Source organism: Paroedura picta, chromosome 7 (assembly GCF_049243985.1).
Source record: "Paroedura picta isolate Pp20150507F chromosome 7, Ppicta_v3.0, whole genome shotgun sequence".
In the NCBI taxonomy this organism is placed as follows: domain Eukaryota; kingdom Metazoa; phylum Chordata; class Lepidosauria; order Squamata; family Gekkonidae; genus Paroedura; species Paroedura picta.
In genome coordinates, this window is record NC_135375.1 from 89,308,068 (window position 1) to 89,331,642 (window position 23,575).

Sequence of the window (23,575 nt, forward strand, 5' to 3'; positions counted from 1 at the left end):
CCCACGGGTTGCCGCTCCCTGGCCAAGAGCAAAGGAGGGTGTGCGCCTTGCTTTTGCAGACGGTGAAGCAGCCCCCTCCCCACGAAGAACCCCACGGCTGTTTCTGAAAGGACAGAATGGGGGAAATCCCCGCTCAATCCTGCCCGCTTCTTCGTTGTCCAGTTTGCCCGTCCATGACTGGTTAGTTTTCTAGCCCCTTCGTGGCTGCTGTTCCCCGTTTCACAGTCTTTAAACCCCTCCAATAAGACGGAAACGACAGGTAAAAAGGGCTAGTAAAGATGCGCCCTCCACTCCAGTTCTAAGACACACCAGCGTAGGGCGCCAGAAGAAGGGCCATCCCATCCCTCTAAGTCAAAAGGTAAAGGTATCCCCTGTGCAACCACCGGGTCATGTCTGACCCTTGGGGTGACGCCCTCCAGCGTTTTCATGGCAGACTCAATACGGGGTGGTTTGCCAGTGCCTTCCCCAGTCATTACCGTTTACCCCCCAGCAAGCTGGGTACTCGTTTTACCGACCTCGGAAGGATGGAAGGCTGAGTCAACCTTGAGCTGGCTGTTTGGATCGAACTCCCAGCTTCATGGGCAGAATTTCAGACTGCATGTCTGCTTCCTTACCACTCTGCGCCACAAGAGGCTCTCTAGCTAAGTTAATGTTTGTCTAAACATGGAGAAAGATTGACAAGCGGTTATGTCGGTCTGTAGAAAACCCCGAAGTCAACAGAGCAAGCTCCTCAGTTCCCAAGAAATGTCTCTCAGGCGACTCCTTCAAAGCCAAGGCCGGATCCTGTATGCGGAGAGGGGAGGGGTTCGCCGCCAGGGTATGTGGGTCTTAACTGAAATGGTGGGCTTTCAATTTTTTTTTTATTGGGGTGTTCCCTGGCACCAGCCGCTATGCGGGAGTGGCGGCTTAGAAAATCAATCAGTCGGCGTCCTAAAATATATTCATTTAACGGCTGAAGAATGTCCTGTGTCGTGCCGAAGCAGCGCATTCATGAAACCAGTTTAAACCAATGGCTTTCGAATGCTTCCCGCTGTCTGGGAACATTTCTCCACGGAATTATGTAGATTTGCCCTAAAAACCCATCCCCGCCAGGTGGGCCTCCACAGCCTTCTCTCCCCCCCCCCCTCCGGGGAGGCGTGGCTGGCGCGCGCGGGCTTGGCTTTCCCGCGGGGCTCGCCTTCGCACGCGCGCCTACTTCTCCGCCCCCGGAGAACCCGCCGGAGCCAAAGTCCTTCGGGCGGCGCACGGGGGAAGCGGAGCCTTTTCGGCGCACAGCGTCCGGCGCGAAGCAGGTAGGTCTCCAGGGCTTTCCCGACCTGGAGTTAGGAACCGGTCTCCGCGTCTTGCAGCTGTAGGAGGCGCAGGACTTGGGGGCTCCCGGGATTGGAAAGTTGGCCGCGCCGAAGTGGCTGTCCGGTCGAGGGAAGAGACAGCTGGGCTGTGTCCGTGTCAGCACAGGCTTCTGGGCCCCAAGCAGCGTCCCGGTTTCTGTAAGGAAACCGCAAGGGAGGCTTCATCTGTGGCTGCAAGACGGAGCTCTCCCGCTGAGGCCGGAACGAGGATTGACCGGAGTTACGATCTGTGCGTCCCGTATTGCAGGGGTAGTCAGCCTGTGGTCCTCCAGATGTGCATGGACTACAATTCCCATGAGCCCCCTGCCAGCAACTGCCGTATTGAATGTGGAAGATCAGGACCTGTAGCTACTCTGTTAAGATCTTAAGACTTTAAGATATTGACTTTGGTCCTCGGTTGGGACCAGCTGAGTATTATGTTTTAATGGGATTTTATGGGTTATGCTGTTTTATGGTTTTATTTTGTAACCCACCACGAGGCAACTTTGTTGAGAGGCGGGGTATAAATTCTTAAATAAATCTCCACTTAGGGTTGCCACTCCCCTCCACCGCTACAGGAAGGGGCATGGGGAGGGGGGGGGGACAGGCTTCTCAGATCCAGCTTCAGGAACTCCTGGAGAGGACAGGGGCCATCCAGTCCCTCTTCCAAACCATCTATTATCCCCAGGGGAACTGATCTCTGTAGTCTGGAGGTGAACTGTCATTCTGGGGGATCCCCAGGTCCCACCTGAAGGCTGGCAACCCCCTCTGTACTTTGGTTGCCTATTCCTGTATCAAAGTTTTCTTGCCTCAGAGGCTAAGCAGGGTCAGCCCTTGACGGAGGACTGGCAGTCCCTGCTATTGGCTAGCACTTGGATGGGAGACCATGGAGCAGGGGTAGAATCATAGAATCATAGAGTTGGAAGGGGCCATACAGGCCATCTAGTCCAACCCCCTGCTCAACGCAGGATTAGCCCTAAGCATCCTAAAGCATCCAAGAAAAGTGTGTATCCAACCTTTGCTTGAAGACTTCCAGTGAGGGGGCGCTCACCACCTCCTTAGGCAGCCTATTCCACTGCTGAACTACTCTGACTGTGAAAAACTTTTTCCTGATATCTAGCCTATATCGTTGTACTTGAAGTTTAAACCCATTACTGCGTGTCCTCTCCTCTGCAGCCAGCAGAAACAGCATCCTGCCCTCCTCCAAGTGACAACCTTTCAAATACTTAAAGAGGGCTATCATGTCCCCTCTCAACCTCCTTTTCTCCAGGCTGAACATTCCCAAGTCCCTCAACCTATCTTCATAGGGCTTGGTCCCTTGGCCCCAGATCATCTTCGTCGCTTTCCTCTGTACCCTTTCAATTTTATCGATGTCCTTCTTGAAGTGAGGCCTCCAGAACTGCACACAGTACTCCAGGTGTGGTCTGACCAGCGCCGTATACAATGGGACTATGACATCTTGTGATTTTGATGTGATGCCTCTGTTGATACAGCCCAAAATGGCATTTGCCTTTTTTACCGCTGCATCACACTGCCTGCTCATGTTTAGTTTACAATCCACAAGTACCCCAAGGTCTCGTTCACACACAGTGCTACCTAGAAGCGTATCCCCCATCCAGTAGGCATGCTTTTCATTTTTCTGACCCAGATGCAGAACTTTACACTTCTCTTTATTAAATTGCATCTTGTTCTCATTTGCCCATTTTTCCATTGTGTTCAGATCTCGTTGAACTCTGTCTCTATCTTCCGGAGTATTTGCCAGTCCTCCCAATTTGGTGTCATCTGCAAACTTGATGAGTAGTCCCTCCACCCCCTCATCTAGATCATTAATAAATATGTTAAAAAGTACCGGGCCGAGCACTGAACCCTGAGGTACCCCGCTACTCACCTCTCTCCAGTCTGATGAAACACCATTGACAACAACTCTTTGAGTGCGGTTCTCTAACCAATTCCTTATCCACCTAACGATCTGAAAATCCAGATTGCAGTCCTTCAACTTATCCATCAGAACATCATGGGGAACCTTGTCAAAAGCTTTACTAAAATCCAAGTAAATGACATCAACCAAATTTCCCCGATCCAGCAAACCTGTTACTTGGTCAAAAAAGGAAACTAGGTTGGTCTGGCAGGACCTGTTGGAGACAAATCCATGCTGACTTCCTTGGATCACCAAATTGTCCTCCAGATGTTTGCAGATCGCTCCCTTTAATATCTGCTCCATTATCTTCCCCACAACAGAGGTCAGACTCACTGGTCTGTAGTTTCCCGGGTCATCCTTCCTCCCTTTTCTGAAGATCGGAATAACGTTTGCTCTTTTCCAGTCCTCCGGGACATCTCCAGTCCTTAAAGAGGTTCCGAAGATGATGGACAAGGGCTGTGCAAGTTCTCTGGAAAGTTCTTTGAGTACTCTCGGGTGCATTTCATCTGGACCAGGGGATTTGAACTCATCCAGTGCAGCTAAATGCCTCTCGACAACCTCTCTATCCATGTTAACCTGCCACCCAGACACTATCCTTTGGCTACAGCCATCTCTAGATGTGCCTAAACACTTTGACCTGTGGGAAAAAACAGATGTAAAATAGGCACTAAGCCTTTCTGCTTTCTCTGCATCTTTCGTTAGAGTTTGTTCATCCACACCCAACAGCGGGCCTATTGCCTCCTTTACTTTACATTTGCTCCTCACGTAACTGAAAAATCTTTTCTTGTTACAATGGGCTTCCCTGGCCAATCTTAGCTCACTCTCAGCTTTGGCCTTTCTGATGATTGATCTACAGTGCCTAGTAACCTGTAGGTACTCTTCTTTAGAGCTCTGTCCTTCCCTCCATTTCCTGAACATTTTCCTTTTCTTTCTTAGTTCCTCTTGAAGTTCTCTGTTCATCCAAATAGGCTTCTTAGAGCTCCTGTAGTGTTTTCGTATTTCTGGAATAGTCATTGATTGAGCATGCAATAGCTCTTGTTTGAGTAGCGCCCACCCTTCACATGCTCCCTTCCCTTCCAGCATTCTCGTCCATGGTATGACACTCATCATGTTTCTGAGTTTATTAAAGTTTGCCCTACGGAAATCCAACATCCGCGTCTGGCTACAAGCTTCCTTGGCTCCCCATCTCAAAAGGAATTCTATGAGGACATGGTCACTTCCCCCTAGGGTCCCCACCTCCTTCACCTCATCCACCAACTCTTGCCTGTTGGTCAGTATTAAGTCCAGTATGGCTGAACCTCTTGTGGGTTCATCTACCATTTGATAAATGAAATTGTCAGCCAGGCAAGTCAGAAACTTGCATGACTGAGGACGCTTCCCAGAGTTTGTTTCCCAGCACACATCTGGGAAATTGAAGTCACCCATGATGACAAGGTCCTGCCGTTTGGATATTTTCTCAAGCTGCTCACAAAGTGCAGCATCCACATCCTCTCGTTGGTCAGGCGGTCGGTAGCAGACACTAACCACCACACTGTTTGTTTTCCCCTCGCTTATTTTCACCCAGATGCTTTCCACTGTAGATATGCTCTCCTTCACTAGAATTTCCTGACAGGTAAGCCCTTTCTTCACATACAGTGCCACTCCTCCACCTCTTCGATCTATTCTGTTTTTTCTGAACAGTTCATATCCATCCACCATTACATTCCAGTCATGAGAATCATTCCAGCAAGTTTCTGTGATGCCTACTAGATCATACCTTTCCATTAGCATGAGAAGTTCCAGCTCTTCCTTTTTATTGCCCATGCTTCGGGCGTTAGTATAAAGATATCTGAATCCTTTTACTTTTGGTTCCCTATGAGCTGGCCTTGCCGGTTGGGCTGCCCCCGATCGGTCTCCTTCCTTACACTCCCTATGTTGATCGTCTCCTTCCCCTAGTGGCTTTAGTTTAAAGCTCTCCTGATGAATCTCCCCAGGTTCCTGCCAAACACATTCTTCCCCAGTTTCGATAAGTGCAGTCCATCAGGTGCCAGTAGGCCTTCCTCAAGAAAGCCTATCCCATGGTCCCAGAAACCAAATCTCTCCTGCCGGCACCAACTACGCAGCCAGTGATTCACCTCCATTATCTTCCTCTCCCGACGCATTCCTCTTCCCTTGACAGGCAAGATTGAAGAGAATACCACTTGTGCCCCCATTTGCTTGAGCTTCCTCCCCAGATCTTGATAGTCTTTTTTAATAGGAGCGATGGTATTCAGGGACAGGTCATTCGTTCCCACATGGACCATCACAAATGGGTAGCGATCCGTAGATTTGAGGAGTTTGGGCAGCCGTTCTGAAACATCTTTAATTTTCGCCCCTGGCAAGCAACACACCTCTCGGGTTAGGGGGTCGGGCCCAGCCACATGGCGATCCATTCCTCTTAGCAGGGAGTCTCCAATTACCAGTACTCTCCTTTTTTTTTTCTTCTCAACTCCATTTCCTTCTGTCCCTGTGGCCTCTTCCCTTTGTCTTAGAGGTTGTTTTGGGACCTCTTCCCTTGTTGACCCTTGCACCTCCTCTGGCAGGGGCTGGCAGGGGCTTCTGGGAGTTGTAGTCCATGGACATCTGGAGGGCCGCAGTTTGACTACCCTGCCATGGAGTTTGACTACCCCTGCCATGGAGTGACTCCAGGGTCGTGATGCTCAGGCAGCCAGTGGTGAACCACCTCTGAGCATCTCCCACCTTGAAAACCCTACAGGGTTGCCATAAGTCAGCTGTGACTCGATGCCACTTTCCCCTGCCATAATCCTCTGCCAGTTTGGACCAGTGGCCCTTGGGTCCTTCTGCTAGGAGCTCTGCGTGATCAGAGAGCTGAACAGATGGAATGGCCCCAAGGTCTGACTCTTCTGGGGCACGGCACCTCACCTTAATGGCTTTTCCGTGTTCATGGGGACATTCAGGGGTAAGTTTCTTCCCTTTTGGTTATTCCACCTTCTTCCTTGGTTGTTTCAGGTTTCAAAGGCAGCTTCCCTGGTTTCAAGATGGCAACGATCACGGCTACTCCCAAGTCCTCCCTTGCGGATGAGCCCCTGAAAATCCACGTGGCCGGCCTGGAGCCCTCCCAGCTGGTGACCGTCCAGGCTTCGCTGACGGATGAGAAGGGGGTGCTCTTCCAAGCCCGTGCTTTCTACTGGACGGACCAGCGGGGCCAAGTGGACCTCACAAGAGATGCTGCCGTGGGTGGGGATTATTCGGGTGTGCAGCCGATGGGCCTCTTCCTGCTCCTCAAGCCTGAGAGGCCCTTTTCTAGGCTGATGAAACGAGAGGTGATGAGCAGCCCCTACAAGGTCCGCCTGGACGTCTTCGATTCATTTCACCTGGTTTCTCAGTTGCAGGAGCAATCCCTGGCAAGTCAAACGGTGGAGAGGTGGTACACGGCCCCTGGTGTGCAGAGAGTCCCCGTCAGGCACGGCAGAGTCCGGGGGGCTCTCTTTCTTCCCGCAGGTGATTCACTTTCCCTGGTCCTTCACAAGATGGCAAGAGGGAACAGAGCCTGAATCTGGGCAGCCAAGGGGAGCTCAAACCCGCCAGATCTCAGAAGCTAAGCCGGGCAGGGCCTAGTTAGTCCTTGGGTGGGAGACCACCAGGAAGCCCAAGGGCAATATGGACAGGAAGGAAATGGCAAACCACCTCTGAAGGTCTCTTGCACTAAAGACCCAGCAGGATCACCGTATATCAGCTGTAGCTTGACAGCCCTTTTTTCACCACCAGGAGTGAATGAAAAATCATTTTCTCCATAACAGTAGAGGGTTTAGGGGAAGGACACGGCAAGCTCGAGAACTAAGCAGTGCATAGCTAAGGAATTCACCACACCCTGCTCTGGCTTTGAAGAAAAGTGGATCTGTGGAGGGTAGGATTATGCACCGCAGTTGGCCATGAGGACTTAATAGCCTCTCTGAGTCAGAATATCAGGGTCAGACAGGGTCCAACTGCTGCCCAGGTGCTGTGGTTGGAAGCATTATGGGTAACGATAGCATTCCAGGAATCCATGCCCTGGGTGCTGAGATGTTAACTTTCCCGTGGGGTGGATGACTGTCTCATAGGCCACCAAAGTAGACCTAGATCAGGGGTGGCCAAATGGTGGACCTTCAGATGTCCATGGACTACTATTACCGTGACATTTTTGAAGGTGGGCTGTATGGCACTCTACGCTTCCAAGGTCGCTCCCCTCTCTAAAGCCCACCCACCCAGCCTCCACTGTCAAACGTCTAGCTATTTCCAAATTGGGAGTTGGCAAGTCTGAGTCTAGCCTGTTTTGCCATCATGAAATCTGCAGCCAGTCCTGTAAAGATCCTAATCCAGCAAAGAGAACTAGCAGTTGCTCTGTCTGCCATAGCTTCTTATTCCGACCTCTTTCACCTTCTTCCCCTTCAGACATCAGGTTTGGGACCTGCATATCTTGAAATCTCCCTGCATGAATACTTCCCTGTAAATCAGGAACCTGTGCTGGATTTGCAAGGACTTCCCCCACCCCCATGTGCTTAGATTGCAGGGAGGTTGTCCGCAGAGGAGCTTTAATGGTATGCCCCCCCATCCGGCTAGGGTGGCCAACTTCTGGGTGGGGACTGGTCATCCTCTGGAATTACAACTGATCTTCAGGCTGCAGAGATGCCTTCTTTAGTTTCCTCCTTTGTGTTTCCTTCTCCTGGGGGAAAGGGCTGCTTTGAAACGTGGACTGTATGGTGCTATGCCCTTCTGAGGTCCGGCCCATCTCTAAAGCCCACCCTCCCAGGCTCCACCCTCAAACATCCAGCTGTTCTAAAGCGGGAGGTAGCAAATCTGAGTCATCTTGATATAGGCTCACACCTATGCCCCCCCCCCAATCTGGGATTGGGATTGGGACTGGTACCATCAGGATCCCCTCTCCACCTGACAGTAGTAGGAAGGGGAAGTTGATTAGCCGATCTTGCCATGATAGTTAGCTAACTAATATTGTTGAAACTATAGTGTTGTTTTAATGGATTTTATGGGGTTTTTAAGATGTTGTAACCCGCCACGAGCCGCAAGGGAGTGGTGGGTAATTAATCGGGAAAAAAAAAATCTGCAGCCCACTCTCATCCAGCAAAGGAATTATCAATTGCTCAGTCTGTCATAGCTTCGTATTCCGCCCTCTTTCTCCTTCCCCTCCTTACTGTGTTCTCTCCTTGTTGTCCTTATTGTGTTCACAGGACAAGGTCCCTTTCCTGGCGTCATTGACATTTTTGGCGGTGTTGGTGGGCTGACAGAATTCCGGGCTGCTCTTCTTGCCAACCGCGGTTTTGCGACTTTGGCTCTAGCCTATTTTGCTTACGAAGATCTGCCCAGTGCTCTGGGCCCAATAGATCTGGAATATTTTGAGGAGGCTGCAGAGTTTCTCCTGAAGCATCCCAAGGTACCTTCTGCTTCCAATTAACTGCATCAAGTAATTCTCTTGGGCGATCTGGTTACTGTTTTACATTGTCAGTGGTAAGATGTGCCTCCTACAGCTGTTTTGTCTATTTTAGTTGGTTGAAGCAGTTGTGGCTGTTCTGTAACAGCCCTACAGTGCCTGCTTGTTGGGACACTTACACACAAGAAATAAAGAGGAGTCTAGTCCAGGGATGCCCAGTGTGGTGTGGCCAGGTCAGGATTTCACCCAGTGAGCTTTCTCAGTGGCCACTGGACAGTTGATGGCTACACAGGTTTTTTGCGAACTTAGCTTGGTCAGCAGGTGCCACCACAGAACAGGGACCTTCACTGTGTGGCTGAAGGCAAACCCCAGCGACCATTTTGTGGCTGGCCTCACCTCCTGCAGCAGCCATTTTTTGACAAAGAGTTTTGGGCCCCTGGCCATTCTGAACTGCTAAGAGGGGGGAATGAAATGCCCTGCAGATGACAAGGAAATACTTTGATTCCTGGGTGCCACCAGGTCACATCTCTTTCTTGGGTCTCAGCAGTAAAGCTTGGTGATGGTGTGCATAATGGAGCTCAGAGGTCACAGCAGCAGGATTTCTCTTGGCTGTTCAAGCTCTCCATGAACACAGTTCGCACCTTACGACATACACAGGTTGCACCTGGAATCCCTGCTCTGTCTACAGTCAGGCCCTCCTTAACTCCCATGCACATGAGGCTTGTCTCAGAGCGGAGCCATGTTCTGCATGGAGGACAGGTTTCAGTCTCTAGGCTGCTTTCACAACCTGAGATAGATACCCAGTGGGCCAGATATTGTCTTCCCCGGACCCTTTTGGGTTGAATGAATTCTGCCTCATGCTCCTGTTTATATTTTCAAATGCCAATTAGTATCCTTGCTGGGAAAAGCCTCACCTGACTGCCCTCTTTCTAAGCATCAGGTAGTGGTTAAGAGAAGTGACCTGTAGGCTGGAGAACAGGGTTTGATTCCCCCACTCCTCCATGTGCAGCTGGCTGAGTGACCTTGGGCCACTCACAGTTCTCTTAGAGCTGTTTTTGCAGAGCTGGTTGCTTAGAGCTTCCTCATCCCCACCTACCTCAGAGGTTGTCTGCTGTGGGGAAAGCAAGAGAAAAGTGTTTGTAAGTCACTTGGGAATTCTTCTGGGTAGTGAAAAGTGGGGTATAAAAACAGCTCTCCTCACCTTCTAAATGGAGTGGGCCAGTGCCATGGCCCTCGTGGGCCCCATTATGGGGACCCATGGTCCACACCCTGTTTAAACACCAGGACAGTAGCCAGGTTCCTCCTGGCAGATTTATGCATAACTCTAAGGCTCTTGGGTCTTACTCTGTCTAATGATTCTGATGTCTTTCTCAGGTTCGGGGGCCCAGACTTGGCATAGTGGCGATATGCAAAGGGGCGGAGATAGCGTTGGCCATGGCGACCTACCTGACCCAGATTGAAGCTACAGTTTGCATCAATGGGCCTAACGCAGTCAATGGATATCCACTCTATTACCGAGACCTCTGCATCCAACCGATCCCATACAAATATGAACGTATGCTAATAACTGAGCAGGGCGCTGTGGATTTATCTAACATTTTTGGAGACCCACAGGCCGAGCTGCATCGGGGTAGTATCATCCCAGTGGAAAAAGCCCAGGGAAAGATCCTCTTCGTTGTAGGAGAAAAGGACAGGAACTACAACAGCAAGGCTTTTGCCACAGAAATCATGGAGAGGATGAAGAAGCTCGGGAAAACCCACTGTGCCCTTCTTTCCTACCCAGGGGCTGGGCACCTGATAGAACCCCCAAGCTCGCCATTCTGTTACCAGTCCTGGTTGCCTCATCTCTCCTCTCCTGTCGTGTGGGGAGGGGAGGGCCAAGCCCATGATGCAGCACAAGTCCATTCTTGGAAAGAGATCCAGAAATTCCTCCATCTCCACCTGGGCCCAACCCAATCCAGTAGACTTTGAAACTTGCACCTCAAGACCGACATCAATGTGCTACGAAACCAGTAATTGACCAATGTATATGATAAGTTGCCCGAAGTGCAGAGATGGCTGACCATTGCATAGGAATGGAAGATTAGCAGTCTGCTGAATCTCTGTGCACAACTCTAAATAGCAGGTGTGAGGGAGGGGCCTAAGCCATAGGTGCCGGTGGCCATCTGCATGGCCTGGACAAGGGGGACAAACTTAGAAGAAGAGTTGATTCTTATATGCCGCTTTTCTCTACTCGAAGGAGTCTCAAAGCTGTTTACAATTGCCTTCCCTTCCTCTCCCCACAACAGGCACTCGGTGAGTTGGTGAGGCTGAGAGAGTTCTAAGAGAACTGATGTATGAGAACAGCTCTAGCAGGGCTGTGAAGAGCCCAAGGTCACCCAACTGACTGCATGTGGAGCAGCAGGAAATCAAACATGGCTCTCCAGATTAGAGGCTGTCGCTCGTAATCAACACCCATTTGTCTCTTAACACAAGCTGATATATGGAGCACAACTGTGGCTGCTTTGTAAAATAAAATAGAAGCAAGCTTTGGGGCAGGTGTTGCTGAATGGAAAACCATTGAGTGGGTAAGGATAAAGCAGTTTCTCCAATCTTGGTGGGGCTGTGAGCTCTTTTTGGATTTCTTTAAGGAGGCACAGTCAGCAGTGCTGTCACCAAATGGCCATCACCAGGGCATTCACAAATGGTTGTCATAACTTCTACCTGAGGATGTCAGAAAGATATTTGGTTCCCCCATTTCCAAGGACTGCAATGGGTGCCTCTGGAAGAAAACAAGCTAAATTATGCAGATTTCTGTTGATTGATCTTTAACAAGACAAAGCAGGAAGAAGTGGAGGCAACAGAACCAGCTGTTCCAGCAGAAAAGCAACCAGTTCTGGTTTGCCCTCCATGACCAAGCAGAAAATATCTTCCACCTGAGGATCTCCAGAGTTGCTTAGAGCAGGAGTAGTCAACCTGTGGTCCTCCAGATGTTCATGGATGTTCATACAATTCCCATGAGCCCCTGCCTGCCTTAGAGGCTCATGTCAGAGAGACATTTGGAAACTCCATTTCATAGAATCATAGAATCATAGAATCATAGAGTTGGAAGGGGCCATACAGGCCATCTAGTCCAACCCCCTGCTCAACGCAGGATTAGCCCTAAGCATCCTAAAGCATCCAAGAAAAGTGTGTATCCAACCTTTGCTTGAAGATTTCCAGTGAGGGGGCGCTCACCACCTCCTTAGGCAGCCTATTCCACTGCTGAACTACTCTGACTGTGAAAAACTTTTTCCTGATATCTAGCCTATATCGTTGTACTTGAAGTTTAAACCCATTACTGCGTATCCTTTCCTCTGCAGCCAGCAGAAACAGCATCCTGCCCTCCTCCAAGTGACAACCTTTCAAATACTTAAAGAGGGCTATCATGTCCCCTCTCAACCTCCTTTTCTCCAGGCTGAACATTCCCAAGTCCCTCAACCTATCTTCATAGGGCTTGGTCCCTTGGCCCCAGATCATCTTCGTCGCTCTCCTCTGTACCCTTTCAATTTTATCGATGTCCTTCTTGAAGTGAGGCCTCCAGAACTGCACACAGTACTCAGGTGTGGTCTGACCAGTGCCGTATACAATGGGACTATGACATCTTGTGATTTTGATGTGATGCCTCTGTTGATACAGCCCAAAATGGCATTTGCCTTTTTTACCGCTGCATCACACTGCCTGCTCATGTTTAGTTTACAATCCACAAGTACTCCAAGGTCTCGTTCACACACAGTGCTACCTAGAAGCGTATCCCCCATCCAGTAGGCATGCTTTTCATTTTTCTGACCCAGATGCAGAACTTTACACTTATCTTTATTAAATTGCATCTTGTTCTCATTTGCCCATTTTTCCATTGTGTTCAGATCTCGTTGAACTCTGTCTCTATCTTCCGGAGTATTTGCCAGTCCTCCCAATTTGGTGTCATCTGCAAACTTGATGAGTAGTCCCTCCACCCCCTCATCTAGATCATTAATAAATATGTTAAAAAGTACCGGGCCGAGCACCGAACCCTGAGGTACCCCGCTACTCACCTCTCTCCAGTCTGATGAAACACCATTGACAGCAACTCTTTGAGTGCGGTTCTCTAACCAATTCCCTATCCACCTAACGATCTGAAAATCCAGACTGCAGTCCTTCAACTTATCCATCAGAACATCATGGGGAACCTTGTCAAAAGCTTTACTAAAATCCAAGTAAATGGCATCAACCAAATTTCCCCGATCCAGCAAACCTGTTACTTGGTCAAAAAAGGAAACTAGGTTGGTCTGGCAGGACCTGTTGGAGACAAATCCATGCTGACTTCCTTGGATCACCAAATTGTCCTCCAGATGTTTGCAGATCGCTCCCTTTAATATCTGCTCCATTATCTTCCCCACAACAGAGGTCAGACTCACTGGTCTGTAGTTTCCCGGGTCATCCTTCCTCCCTTTTTTGATGATCGGAATAACGTTTGCTCTTTTCCAGTCCTCCGGGACATCTCCAGTCCTTAAAGAGGTTCCGAAGATGATGGACAAGGGCTGTGCAAGTTCTCTGGAAAGTTCTTTGAGTACTCTCGGGTGCATTTCATCTGGACCAGGGGTTTTGAACTCATCCAGTGCAGCTAAATGCCTCTCGACAACCTCTCTATCCATGTTAACCTGCCACCCAGACACTGTCCTTTGGCTACAGCCATCTCTAGACGTGCCTAAACACTTTGACCTGTGGGAAATAACAGATGTAAAATAGGCACTAAGCCTTTCTGCTTTCTCTGCATCTTTCGTTAGAGTTTGTCCATCCGCACCCAACAGCGGGCCTATTGCCTCCTTTACTTTACGTTTGCTCCTCACGTAACTGAAAAATCTTTTCTTGTTACAGTGGGCTTCCCTGGCCAATCTTAGCTCACTCTCAGCTTTGGCCTTTCTGATGATTGATCTACAGTGCCTAGTAACCTGTAGGTACTCTTCTTTAGAGCTCTGTCCTTCCCTCCATTTCCTGAACATTTTCCTTTTCTTTCTTAGTTCCTCTTGAAGTTCTCTGTTCATCCAAATAGGCTTCTTAGAGCTCCTGCAGTGTTTTCGTATTTCTGGAATAGTCATTGATTGAGCATGCAATAGCTCTTGTTTAAGTAGCGCCCACCCTTCACATGCTCCCTTCCCTTCCAGCATTCTCGTCCATGGTATGACACTCATCATGTCTCTGAGTTTATTAAAGTTTGCCCTACGAAAATCCAACATCCGCGTCTGGCTACAAGCTTCCTTGGCTCCCCATCTCAAAAGGAATTCTATGAGGACATGGTCACTTCCCCCTAGGGTCCCCACCTCCTTCACCTCATCCACCAACTCTTGCCTGTTGGTCAGTATTAAGTCCAGTATGGCTGAACCTCTTGTGGGTTCATCTACCATTTGATAAATGAAATTGTCAGCCAGGCAGGTCAGAAACTTGCATGACTGAGGACGCTTCGCAGAGTTTGTTTCCCAGCACACATCTGGGAAATTGAAGTCACCCATGATGACAAGGTCCTGCCGTTTGGATATTTTCTCAAGCTGCTCACAAAGTGCAGCATCCACATCCTCTCGTTGGTCAGGCGGTCGGTAGCAGACACCAACCACCACACTGTTTGTTTTCCCCTCGCTTATTTTCACCCAGATGCTTTCCACTGTAGATATGCTCTCCTTCACTAGAATTTCCTGACAGGTAAGCCCTTTCTTCACATACAGTGCCACTCCTCCACCTCTTCGATCTATTCTGTTTTTTCTGAACAGTTCATATCCATCCACCAAGGAATGGCAAAGGGTGTCACTAGGAGAAAGCAAGCTAAAGTTTTGCCTGTTGGTGCGGTTGGCTAAAGATCTGGGACATGCCATCTTTGTCAGTCAGAAAGAAGGAAAGGGAAAGTGCATGCTAGTTTTCAGCTTCTCACCTTCAAGCAGTTCTCTCTGCAGAGGCCTGCTGCTCACATTGTGCTCTATTGTCATATGTAAATTATTTGGTATTTATTCAGAAAAGACTAGAAATACTTTTCTGGCCCTAATTAGTAATGTGCATTAAGAAAATTGTGGAAGGGTCTTGTAAATGAAATTTTAGCAAAGATTCCGTAGTTACAGGGAGAGTTAGAGATGCTGTTCAACAGAAAATGTATCTGTATGGTTTTGGGAGACTGTCACTGCATATGTGTTCAGGAGTTAATTTTCTCACACTCATAAGGCTCCCGTCCTTGTTTGTATCCATTTCATATGGGAAACACACACGATTGTAAAAAAAAAAAATCATTCTAAGCTTTGTCTGTATTGACCATTAGTGCTCTGGACAATGAAGAAAGCTGACAGGATTCAGCAGAAATTTTCCATTCCCTCCTTTTAGAAATTCACAGCAGAAGTTTGTTTCTGTTAGTGCTTTTCTGACCGAACAGTCTTGTCAGAAGTCTCTCAGCCTCACCTGCTTCACAGCGTGTCTGTGGTGGGGTAAGGAAGAGAAGGCGATTGTAAGCTGCTTTGAGACTCCTTCAGCAGTGAAAATCAGGGTATAAAATCCAACTTTTCCTCTTCATATGCTCACAGCTTAACTACCTCACAGGGTTGTTGTGATGATAAAAGATAGGAGAGAACAGTGTAAGCCAGGGGTAATCAACCTGTGTTCCTCCAGATGTTCATGGACTACGATTCCCATGAGCCACTGCCAGCAAACACTGGCATGGGCTCATGGGAATTGTAGTCCATGGACATCTGGAGGACCACAGGTTGACTACCCCTGGTGTAAGCTGCTTGGGGTCCCTTCTTGAGGGAACGTATAGTAGAAATGAAGTGAATAAATAAAATTTATGAAAACTGCTTGATATTATCCTGTCAACTTAGAAGAAAAGACCAGAAGACCGACTTCCAGCCTCCCTGATTATTTATCAAACTGTTTGCATTGAGTTGGGACCTCGAATCGCCCTGTGCCTAAGTGAAGAGCCTTGTGCTAGAATCTTGTTCTAGACATTCTGAAATATCAAATGGAGTCAAATGTTAACAAAAGGATTTTGTGCACCAAACTGCTTGACAGTATGAGGGTGAAACTATAATGCTTATCTCCCTTTTCCTTTTTAAAACTGAAAAGGATTTAACTTGGGAGAAGAACTGGGGCAAGCAGCTGTCAGCTGTAGTACACATTACGTGGATCTGAGAGAACAAAAAGTGACCTTGACCCTTCTTTCTCTCAAATGACAGGATTTTACATGTGGACGAGTTATTGTTTAGATCAGTGGTCCCCAACCTTTTTATTACCAGGGACCAGTCAATGCTTGACAATTTTACTGAGGCCCGGGGGGGGGGGGGTAGTCCTTTGCCACTTGCTTTCCCGCCGGCGCCCCTGACTTCCCGCTGCCCGCTGGGGGGCGCTGCCAGCAGCAGCTGTGCAGTGCCAGGCCGAGGGGGAGCCCCAGCCATGGCAGCCGCCGGAGAGCACCAAAGGTGAGCCGGCAGCAGAGTGGCAGGGCAGCCCCCGAGGCAGCAGCTGGGGAGGAGGACGAGGAGGAGCCGCGGCCCAGTACCAACTGATCCATGGACCAGTATCGGTCCCCAAACCAGGGGTTGGGGACCGCTGGTTTAGATGATCCAGGCATAACACAGAGGGGTGTGGGCTCTTCATTTCAGTGGCCATCATTTCCCCGCAATAGTGACCAATCCGAAAGTACCATCATAGGCCACACAGTGTCACTGTAGAACAACTTTTGGAGGCATCTGGATTGTTCCTAATAATGTGGACTTTGTTTCTGGATCTTTCCTTGGAGTTATTTCTGGCCTCTGTCTAGTTAAAACTTGGCATTAGTACTGTGCTCAAAATCTGGAAACTGTAAGGTCTGACTGCATATGCTGAAGATAAGACTTCACAGCAATGCTTTCCCAGAAGACATTCCCATATGTCACATGTTTTAGGATTGCCAACAGCTGATGCTCCCTAGTCAGGCCTTTTATAATTAGCACCTGGTTCTCTCTACTTTCAGACTAGACAGAACCTTGCTCAGCTTCAACAGGACTTCTCAGATGTTTTTTGGTGCTTTGATGATTGGGCACAGTTGTAGTGTCGTTCTTAGGGTGGCAGACTAGATTCTAGGAGCTCCAACTACAAATCACCACATGCCATGATGCTCAACAGTAGGGTTGCCAGCTAGGGGTGCAGATAGGAGATACAAAGGCCATGAAAGGCTTTGTATGTAATAGTCGATATCATGAATTGAGCCTGGTAATTGAAAGGTACATATGACAGGTACCTATGACACAGTACATACTTCCCCACTGTGAGGTAAATTTTCCCTCCAAAATGAACTGTTGTTCCCTCAGAGACTAGTATGGGTTTCTTTGTTATAATAATGTTTGCTAATCCGCCCTGTCATTATTAGATCCTTTCGGATTTATTCAGCTGTCTTCTCTTTAAAAACAAAACATCCTTTGTCAGAAGCACTGAGGTATTTTTGCCAGCAAACAAACTTAAGCTTTTATATAAAAAGGGAAAAAGTTGGGAGTTAAGAAAACAGATTTCTTTATACAAATCAGTCATTACACAGCTTCTAGTTCTTAGTTACAGGCTTTTTCTGAGGTTCTTGCACTATTTTGCAATGGAAAAAACTCTCTTAAACTGATTTCTTCACTGTGTTTATTCCCAAAGCACATTTTTCTTTGCTCTTTTTATCTCTCCCCGGTCCCTAAAAAGTATTATTAGCTTGTACTACTACTTTCTTCCTTCCAGGATGAACCAGTATCCAACTGCCTTCTGGGGGAACTGAAGTATTTTCTCTCAGGCCCATTATGAACAGAGTGGAAGGTCCGCATTCGGGGTGGAATAGCGGCGGCTAAAATCACCAATTATGCACGCTGCAGGCGGCAACCGGGCACAGAGTCAGCGTATGCCGCCGAAAAAGCCGCGTTAGCGAGATGCGGAAGAAAGTGGAGCTTCTCGGGACCAGGGTGCAACCAGAAGCGGCTCCGGAGTAGCCATGTGCATAATCGGATACTCTGGATTTTGCCGCCATTGCATTCCATCCCGTGCATAAGCGGTTTCCTTCGCTTCTTCCTCCTCCGCGTTCTCCATGCCGCTGTTTCAGCAGCAGTGCATAATAGGCCTCACACATACATATATCTTAGGAAATACATCTCTGATTCCTCCTTCTCTTCCTTAGGATTCACCTTGGGAGTAAACACCTGACTCCCCAAATTCTCACTGCTAAGTAATTGCTCTAGATACAGCTCTAGACACAGTCCAGACACTATGGTGATTAGCTCTCAAGAGAAAACTGTTCTCTCCTCAAAGGAGTTAATCGGCTAAATTCAGTAAGAATCAGACATCCCTCATCCCAGTCTCGGACTGAACTGCCTTTCCCTCCAGCCCACAACTAGTATATCAACAGAGTTAGGTAGAGATTTTATTAGCTAACAAATGCTTGTTTTGATATTAGCTGGCAAAAAAATTAAGACTCGTTTGCTGTTCTTACAAGCTTAGATCCATTTACATAATGAAGATACAAGCACTACCTTGAAATGGCCTTGAATCTAGATGTTCATAGGCCAGGACCCTCATATTTATGTGGTAAGGTCCTTCTTATGTTGTTATTGTATCACAATAACTCCTGTAATAATTTTGTAAGAACCATATGTAATCTTATGAAATTATATAAAAACAATGTTTTTAATAGCAGATGTTTAGTTTTTGTCTCTTTACAGCGATCCCATTTGTTATTTTACTGACAAGGGTGATCCAGCAGATATTATGTACCTGGACCGGGATTTTTTTCATACAGTTCCTCACCATAGGCTCCTAGGAAAACTTAGCAGTCATGGGTAAGAAACTGGGCTCTTATGGCTTAGAATGTGGCTTAACAACAGGAGAGGAAAAGACTTTGTTTTCCAAGGGCAGAGAGAACTGCTTGAAGCTGAGAAGCTGGAAAATAACATGTACTTTCCCTTTCCTTCTTTCTGACTGACCGAGATGCCAGCATTCGGCAGATTGAATATGTACCATGTGGTTTTGACTAAGCAAGTGTTGCCAAACGTTTTGGTATGTTTCTTGTGATTGTACAGCAGATTCCAAATATTCAAGCATGCTACAGTGGACAAAGAAAAAGCAGACAAAGAACAACAAAAAAGGTCAAGGTGATTTATTGTCCAACATTTCATTTCAGTTGCTGCCATTTCCAATCAACAGCAGCCAGCCCGTAAGTAGAAATGTCCTATCACCAACCACGAAGTACTGATGCTGCAGAACAAAGCCTGCTGCTAGTAGCATTAGTTTTTGCAAGAAGTGATTACAAACATGAGAGTTCTCTTGGGTGCTTTCAGGCATTCCTCTAGATGTCTCAGTACTGCCAGCGGATTTTCAGGTTTGGGGGAAGCTCTATTGTGCTGAGTTCATCAAACTTGGAGACGTCTTTCACGGGTATGCTGTAAAAAGCCAGAACATCACTGGCACTCTTCATCTGATGGAGACGGGAATTAGGGACAGCATGTCCCAGATCTTTAGCCAACTGCGCCAACAAACAATACTTTAGCTTGCTTTCTCCTAGAGACACCCTTTGCCATTCCTTGGAAATGGAGGATCCAAATATGTCTCTGACATGAGCCTCTAAGCGACTCTGGAGATCCTTAGGTGGAAGATATTTTCTGCTTGGTCGTGGAGGGCAAACCAGAACTGGTTGCTTTTCCACTGGAACAGCTGGTTCTTTTGCCTCCAGTTCCTGCTTCTTCCTGTTAAAGATCAATCAACAGAAAACTGCATAACTTTAATTGTCTTTCTATCATGCCCTATATCAATAAAAAACTTACAAGGAAATTCTAACCTCTATTTAATCTGCATATCAGCCATGACATGGATTTTGAGCAAGTTTATTTTCTCAGCCAATATATCACTTGTCAGTGCAGAAATCCAAACCAAGTTCGTCTGCATCTATGTCCATCAGTCAAGGTCACTACATTACACTAATGAATGTCACTAACAATTATTGTGGGAATGGCATGTTCCTACTGTCAAAACTGATCAGGGGAGTGGGGAGTCTGAAGTCATAAAGCTGTTCACTGTTTGGTGCTCTTTTTGAAACAGACCAAGCATTTACTCCCCACATCAATTATTAGATTGGGACTGCAGGCCTCACCATGTTTTTCACAGGAAATACCTGTGATTAGGGAAATAGCATGGGAAAAAGATAAAACACCTAACTACCACCAATCCCATTTTAGATTCCACCCCCACTTTATAACAGAAAAAGAAAGGTTATCATCTATACCCAACTATTCACCACCCAAAGCAGCGGTCCCCAACCTTTTTATCACCGGGGACCACTCACTGGGGACCACTCAACGCCTTTTACTGAGGCCCGGTGGGGGGGGGGGTAGTTTACTCCTCTACTCTCAACCACTGCCCTAGCGCTCTGATTGCTATGGTAATGTTTAAACATCCCTTCAAAATAAGATACAGACACACCACAACAATGAAGTGTGTTGTAAATGGCTGGGGGGGATGAAGTAAAGGGCCGGGGGGGGGGGAGAAGGCGTCCTTCGGGGCCCACCTCCAAGTAATCTAAGGACCACATGTGGTCCGCGGCCCACAGGTTGGGGATCGCTAACCCAAAGGACTTGTAAAGTAGTTTCCAATTGCCTTCCCTTCCTCTCCCCACAACAGACATCCTGTGAGATAGGTGGGGCTGAGATCCCTGGCAGGACTGCTCTATGAGAAAGACTCTAATAGGGCTGTAACTAGCCCAAGGTCACCAGACGGCGCAGGGAATTAAACCCTGCTCTCCAGATTACAGGCAATTGCTTTTAATCACTACACCATATTGGTTCTCAGATGATCCAATCAAATAGCATGTACGTGGCCCTTTGAGTGTACAACTGTTTCCACTTGGAAAATTTTCACCAGGGAACAAAGTTCACTTTAAACTCCCTTTGTGTTTTCCGTACTGAAGGTCCTACAATTTGTAAGAAATTCCTAGACAATTAAATGTTTCATTTTGACAGCCCTATCAGTCTACCATTGGAGGATAATAGAATCCTAAATTTGTAAGTAGATGCAAGTGTGCTAGTATCACAAACTAATTCTTAAAAAAACCTAACTTCTGTTCCTAGCCTTTATCAAAATAATACCAACATTAAACCTTCACTAAAATTAAAAAGCTGCCCTAAAAACCCAAGTTAAAATCACAATAACAACAAAACCGAGTTGAGTTTGGACCCAAATCCCCCCCCCCCCCTAACCTCTCTCTCGGTGGTGGTGGTGCTGCTGCCAGGATAAGATGAAGGAGGGGAGACCCACAAATTATGCCTTGGGACCCTTCAAAAAATGGGCGTGATAAAATGCCCTCAGACAAATAAGTGATGCTGCAGCGTGGCGAAGTAGTTGCCCCACTCTAATTAATTCCGGGAGACCGGAGCTCCAGAATGATCCTGGATTACTCCATAACGGCCAGCCTAACCCTCCCCCCGAGGCTCCTTGCCCGAATTAACAGAGCGATGCCAAGAAGGAAAGCGGGAAATCAAAATACATTTTCTTCCCTGGCAAACTGATATTACCTCCAGTTCCTCCAGAAGGCCCTGCGAGGAGGAACCCCCAAATTCAGCCTCTGCCTCCAAACCATGAGAAACTCAGTAGCGGCCGCCATCTTGGAATAATCACAGAACACGCTCCGCCCCAACTACGCAATAAGGCTGCGTCTGCGGTGAAGCAACCCCGTACCGGGACTCTTTCCCACGCCCCCCTCCCAGTTATCATGGGAGCGGAAGGCACGTCCGGAACTCGTCGCTGAGCCTTGTGGGAGTAGTAGTTTACTTGGTAAGTAGTCCGCCGCGTGAGATGCTCTCGGTGGAAGTATGATCGGATGGTTGTCTGTAGTCGCCTTAGCAACCGAGAGTGCCCACTTCTGGCGCTGTTGCATATAGGCCCGTCCTCAGCCCTCCTTTTCTATGGAAACCCAGTGGTGCAATCAGTTTTACGACCGAGCATTCGATTTGGACGCTCCTCCATCTCCCGGGGGGGGGGAGGGGGGCTGAGTGTCTCGCAAATGTAGGTTCCCCTGAGAGACGGAGGAGTAGGGTGGCTCGAGCAAGGCGGATGCGGAGATATGGGAAAACAGAGATTTGGGGATAGAGCCTGGGGAGAACATTGGTGGGGTACAAGGCCGTAGAGTTCACCCTCCAAAGCATGCATTTTCTCTGAAGCCCAAGGAGCTGTAAGTCTGGGGGATCCCCACCAGGAGGCTGGCATCCGTACGAGTTTTGCACAGGTGAATCCAATTGCAAAAAGCAGGTAAACTGGTCTTGATCATTAGGAGATCATCAGTTATAATATTGGGTGCTCTCCAGGTGTCACCTAGAGGTTGGCAACCTTACTGACCAGCTTGCATTACTGCAGAGCAAAGTTAAGTTAGCTGGAAAACAAGGATCAGTGTCTCGTTAAATAGGCTTGAACGTACCTAATTAATGCAGATTTGTTGCCAGGTTCTTCAAACGTGTCTTGAGATTTTTGTGCAGTTTGGTTTGGTTCACAGTTTTTAACAGCTATATAGTTGGATTCCCCCCCCCCCCATTCTTACTGAAGAGAGCTAGCCTATTGCTGATAAACACGAGAAAGTGTTTATCTAATCATCAGCCTATATGTGTGACCTCTGCATCTTTGGAACTGAATTTCCTCATACACTTTTCTCATGCACCAATCTTTTCTCTTTTTGTGGGAAAATACCAGTGTATCTTTTTAGAGGAGGTTTTTTATGAAATCAGATTTAATCAGCTAAGTGATGAAAAACACGATTCTTGATATTTGTTTCATTTTGTGGGTCCTGTTGCATATAGAATCTCCTTTCCAATATGAAAGAATATATGGGAGTGGGGGAATAGGAATTAAATATCTTTAAAGATCATAGCTCTCCCCCCCACCTTCATTCCTATCCATTCCTATGTTGATTTAGAATGGAAAGGTATTTACCATGAGACCCACAGCAGAGTAGATGTGCGGGTTTGCAGCCAGCGTGTAACTGCGTCTACAAATACAATTGTTTACTGTGCCGTAATCAATTAAGATCTGCCATGCGTCAGCAAATACTCAAGCGCTTTCTGCTCTGAAGAGCCAACCAAACATACATGCGGCCAGTACAAAACCCAGATATGTTTCTTGCCTGATTCTAATGTTTATTCCAAACAAGTCCAGCTGTTCATAATAGATCTTGTTTCAAGATAAGTATACTTAGAACAGTAGCCTTTTTAAAAAATTCTGGCATTGTTTATTAGAATGTTTGTATCCTCCTTTTTTCACAGTACATGGCTACTCACAGACCCTAACTAATAAAATGGGCTTGGTTAGACATAGTCTGGGAGCTCCTTCTAGTGCTAGGCGACAACATCAAGGGAAGGTCTTGGAGACTATGAAGAAGAAGGTTGGTTCTTATATGACGCTTTTTATTAGAAGGAGTCTCAAAGGGCTTATAGTCGCCTTCCCTTCCCCTCCCCACAACAGACACCCTGTGAGGTGGGTGAGGCTGAGAGAGCCCTGATATTACTGCTCAGTCAGAACAGCTTTATCAGTGCTGTGGCAAGCCCAAGGTCACCCAGCTGGCTGCATGTGGGGGAGCGCAGAATCAAACCCGACTTGCCGGATTAGAAGTCCATGCTTTTAACCACTACACCAAGCTGGCTCTGTTTATTGGCCTTGGCCAGTGCGTGAAATAGGCCTGCCAGTTTGCCCTCTGTAGCAGTCATTCTTCAGCTCCTTCCCTTGTTCTATAGAGCAGCAGGTGGGAAGGAGTGCTAATACAACAGAAGAATTGGACATGTGTCTCAGCACCTAAATTTCCTTTTTTGAGTGCAGTGTGGTTGGACTCTCCTTATTGATCAGTTTCGTGCTGGGTGTATTTTCTGAAATAGGAAGTTCTTCAATCTGTATTTACTCTCTGGTAGCATCTTAGCA

At 47.6% G+C, this 23,575-nt stretch overlaps 2 protein-coding genes and 1 pseudogene across 3 annotated transcripts; 2 read left to right on the forward strand and 1 right to left on the reverse strand.

The window, feature by feature from the left end:
• Positions 1-704: 704 nt before the first annotated feature.
• On the forward strand, positions 705-11,184 carry LOC143841258 (acyl-coenzyme A amino acid N-acyltransferase 2-like). 2 transcript variants are annotated; one of them, XM_077345340.1, is made up of 4 exons: positions 705-817; positions 6,238-6,729; positions 8,454-8,656; positions 10,028-11,184. In XM_077345340.1, the coding sequence occupies exons 1-4, from the start codon at positions 745-747 to the stop codon at positions 10,622-10,624; spliced, it is 1,365 nt and encodes a 454-aa protein (XP_077201455.1). In that variant the 5' UTR covers positions 705-744; the 3' UTR covers positions 10,625-11,184. The 2 variants fall into 2 exon arrangements, with proteins under 2 accessions (XP_077201455.1, XP_077201456.1); XM_077345341.1 differs by lacking the exon at positions 705-817 and adding an exon at positions 919-1,292.
• LOC143841935 (large ribosomal subunit protein mL50-like) lies at positions 11,136-19,453 on the forward strand (annotated as a pseudogene).
• LOC143841262 (large ribosomal subunit protein mL50-like) lies at positions 18,768-21,367 on the reverse strand. The gene is made up of 2 exons (XM_077345349.1): positions 21,190-21,367; positions 18,768-19,368 (listed from the first exon to the last, which is right to left on the reverse strand). Exons 1-2 carry the CDS (start codon positions 21,276-21,278, stop codon positions 18,981-18,983), a joined length of 477 nt encoding a protein of 158 aa, XP_077201464.1. The 5' UTR covers positions 21,279-21,367; the 3' UTR covers positions 18,768-18,980.
• Positions 21,368-23,575: the final 2,208 nt, after the last annotated feature.

Bases quoted from the DNA above. Each gene is read 5' to 3' on its own strand.
- LOC143841258 (XM_077345340.1), top strand. From the start codon at position 745: ATGTCTCTCAGGCGACTCCTTCAAAGCCAAGGCCGGATCCTGTATGCG. The intron at 818-6,237 runs GTATGTGGGTCT...TGGTTGTTTCAG, and splicing joins GGGAGGGGTTCGCCGCCAGG to GTTTCAAAGGCAGCTTCCCT. The intron at 8,657-10,027 runs GTACCTTCTGCT...TGTCTTTCTCAG, and splicing joins TTCTCCTGAAGCATCCCAAG to GTTCGGGGGCCCAGACTTGG.
- LOC143841262 (XM_077345349.1), bottom strand. From the start codon at position 21,278: ATGGCGGCCGCTACTGAGTTTCTCATGGTTTGGAGGCAGAGGCTGAAT. The intron at 19,369-21,189 runs GTAATATCAGTT...GATCTTTAACAG, and splicing joins GCCTTCTGGAGGAACTGGAG to GAAGAAGCAGGAACTGGAGG.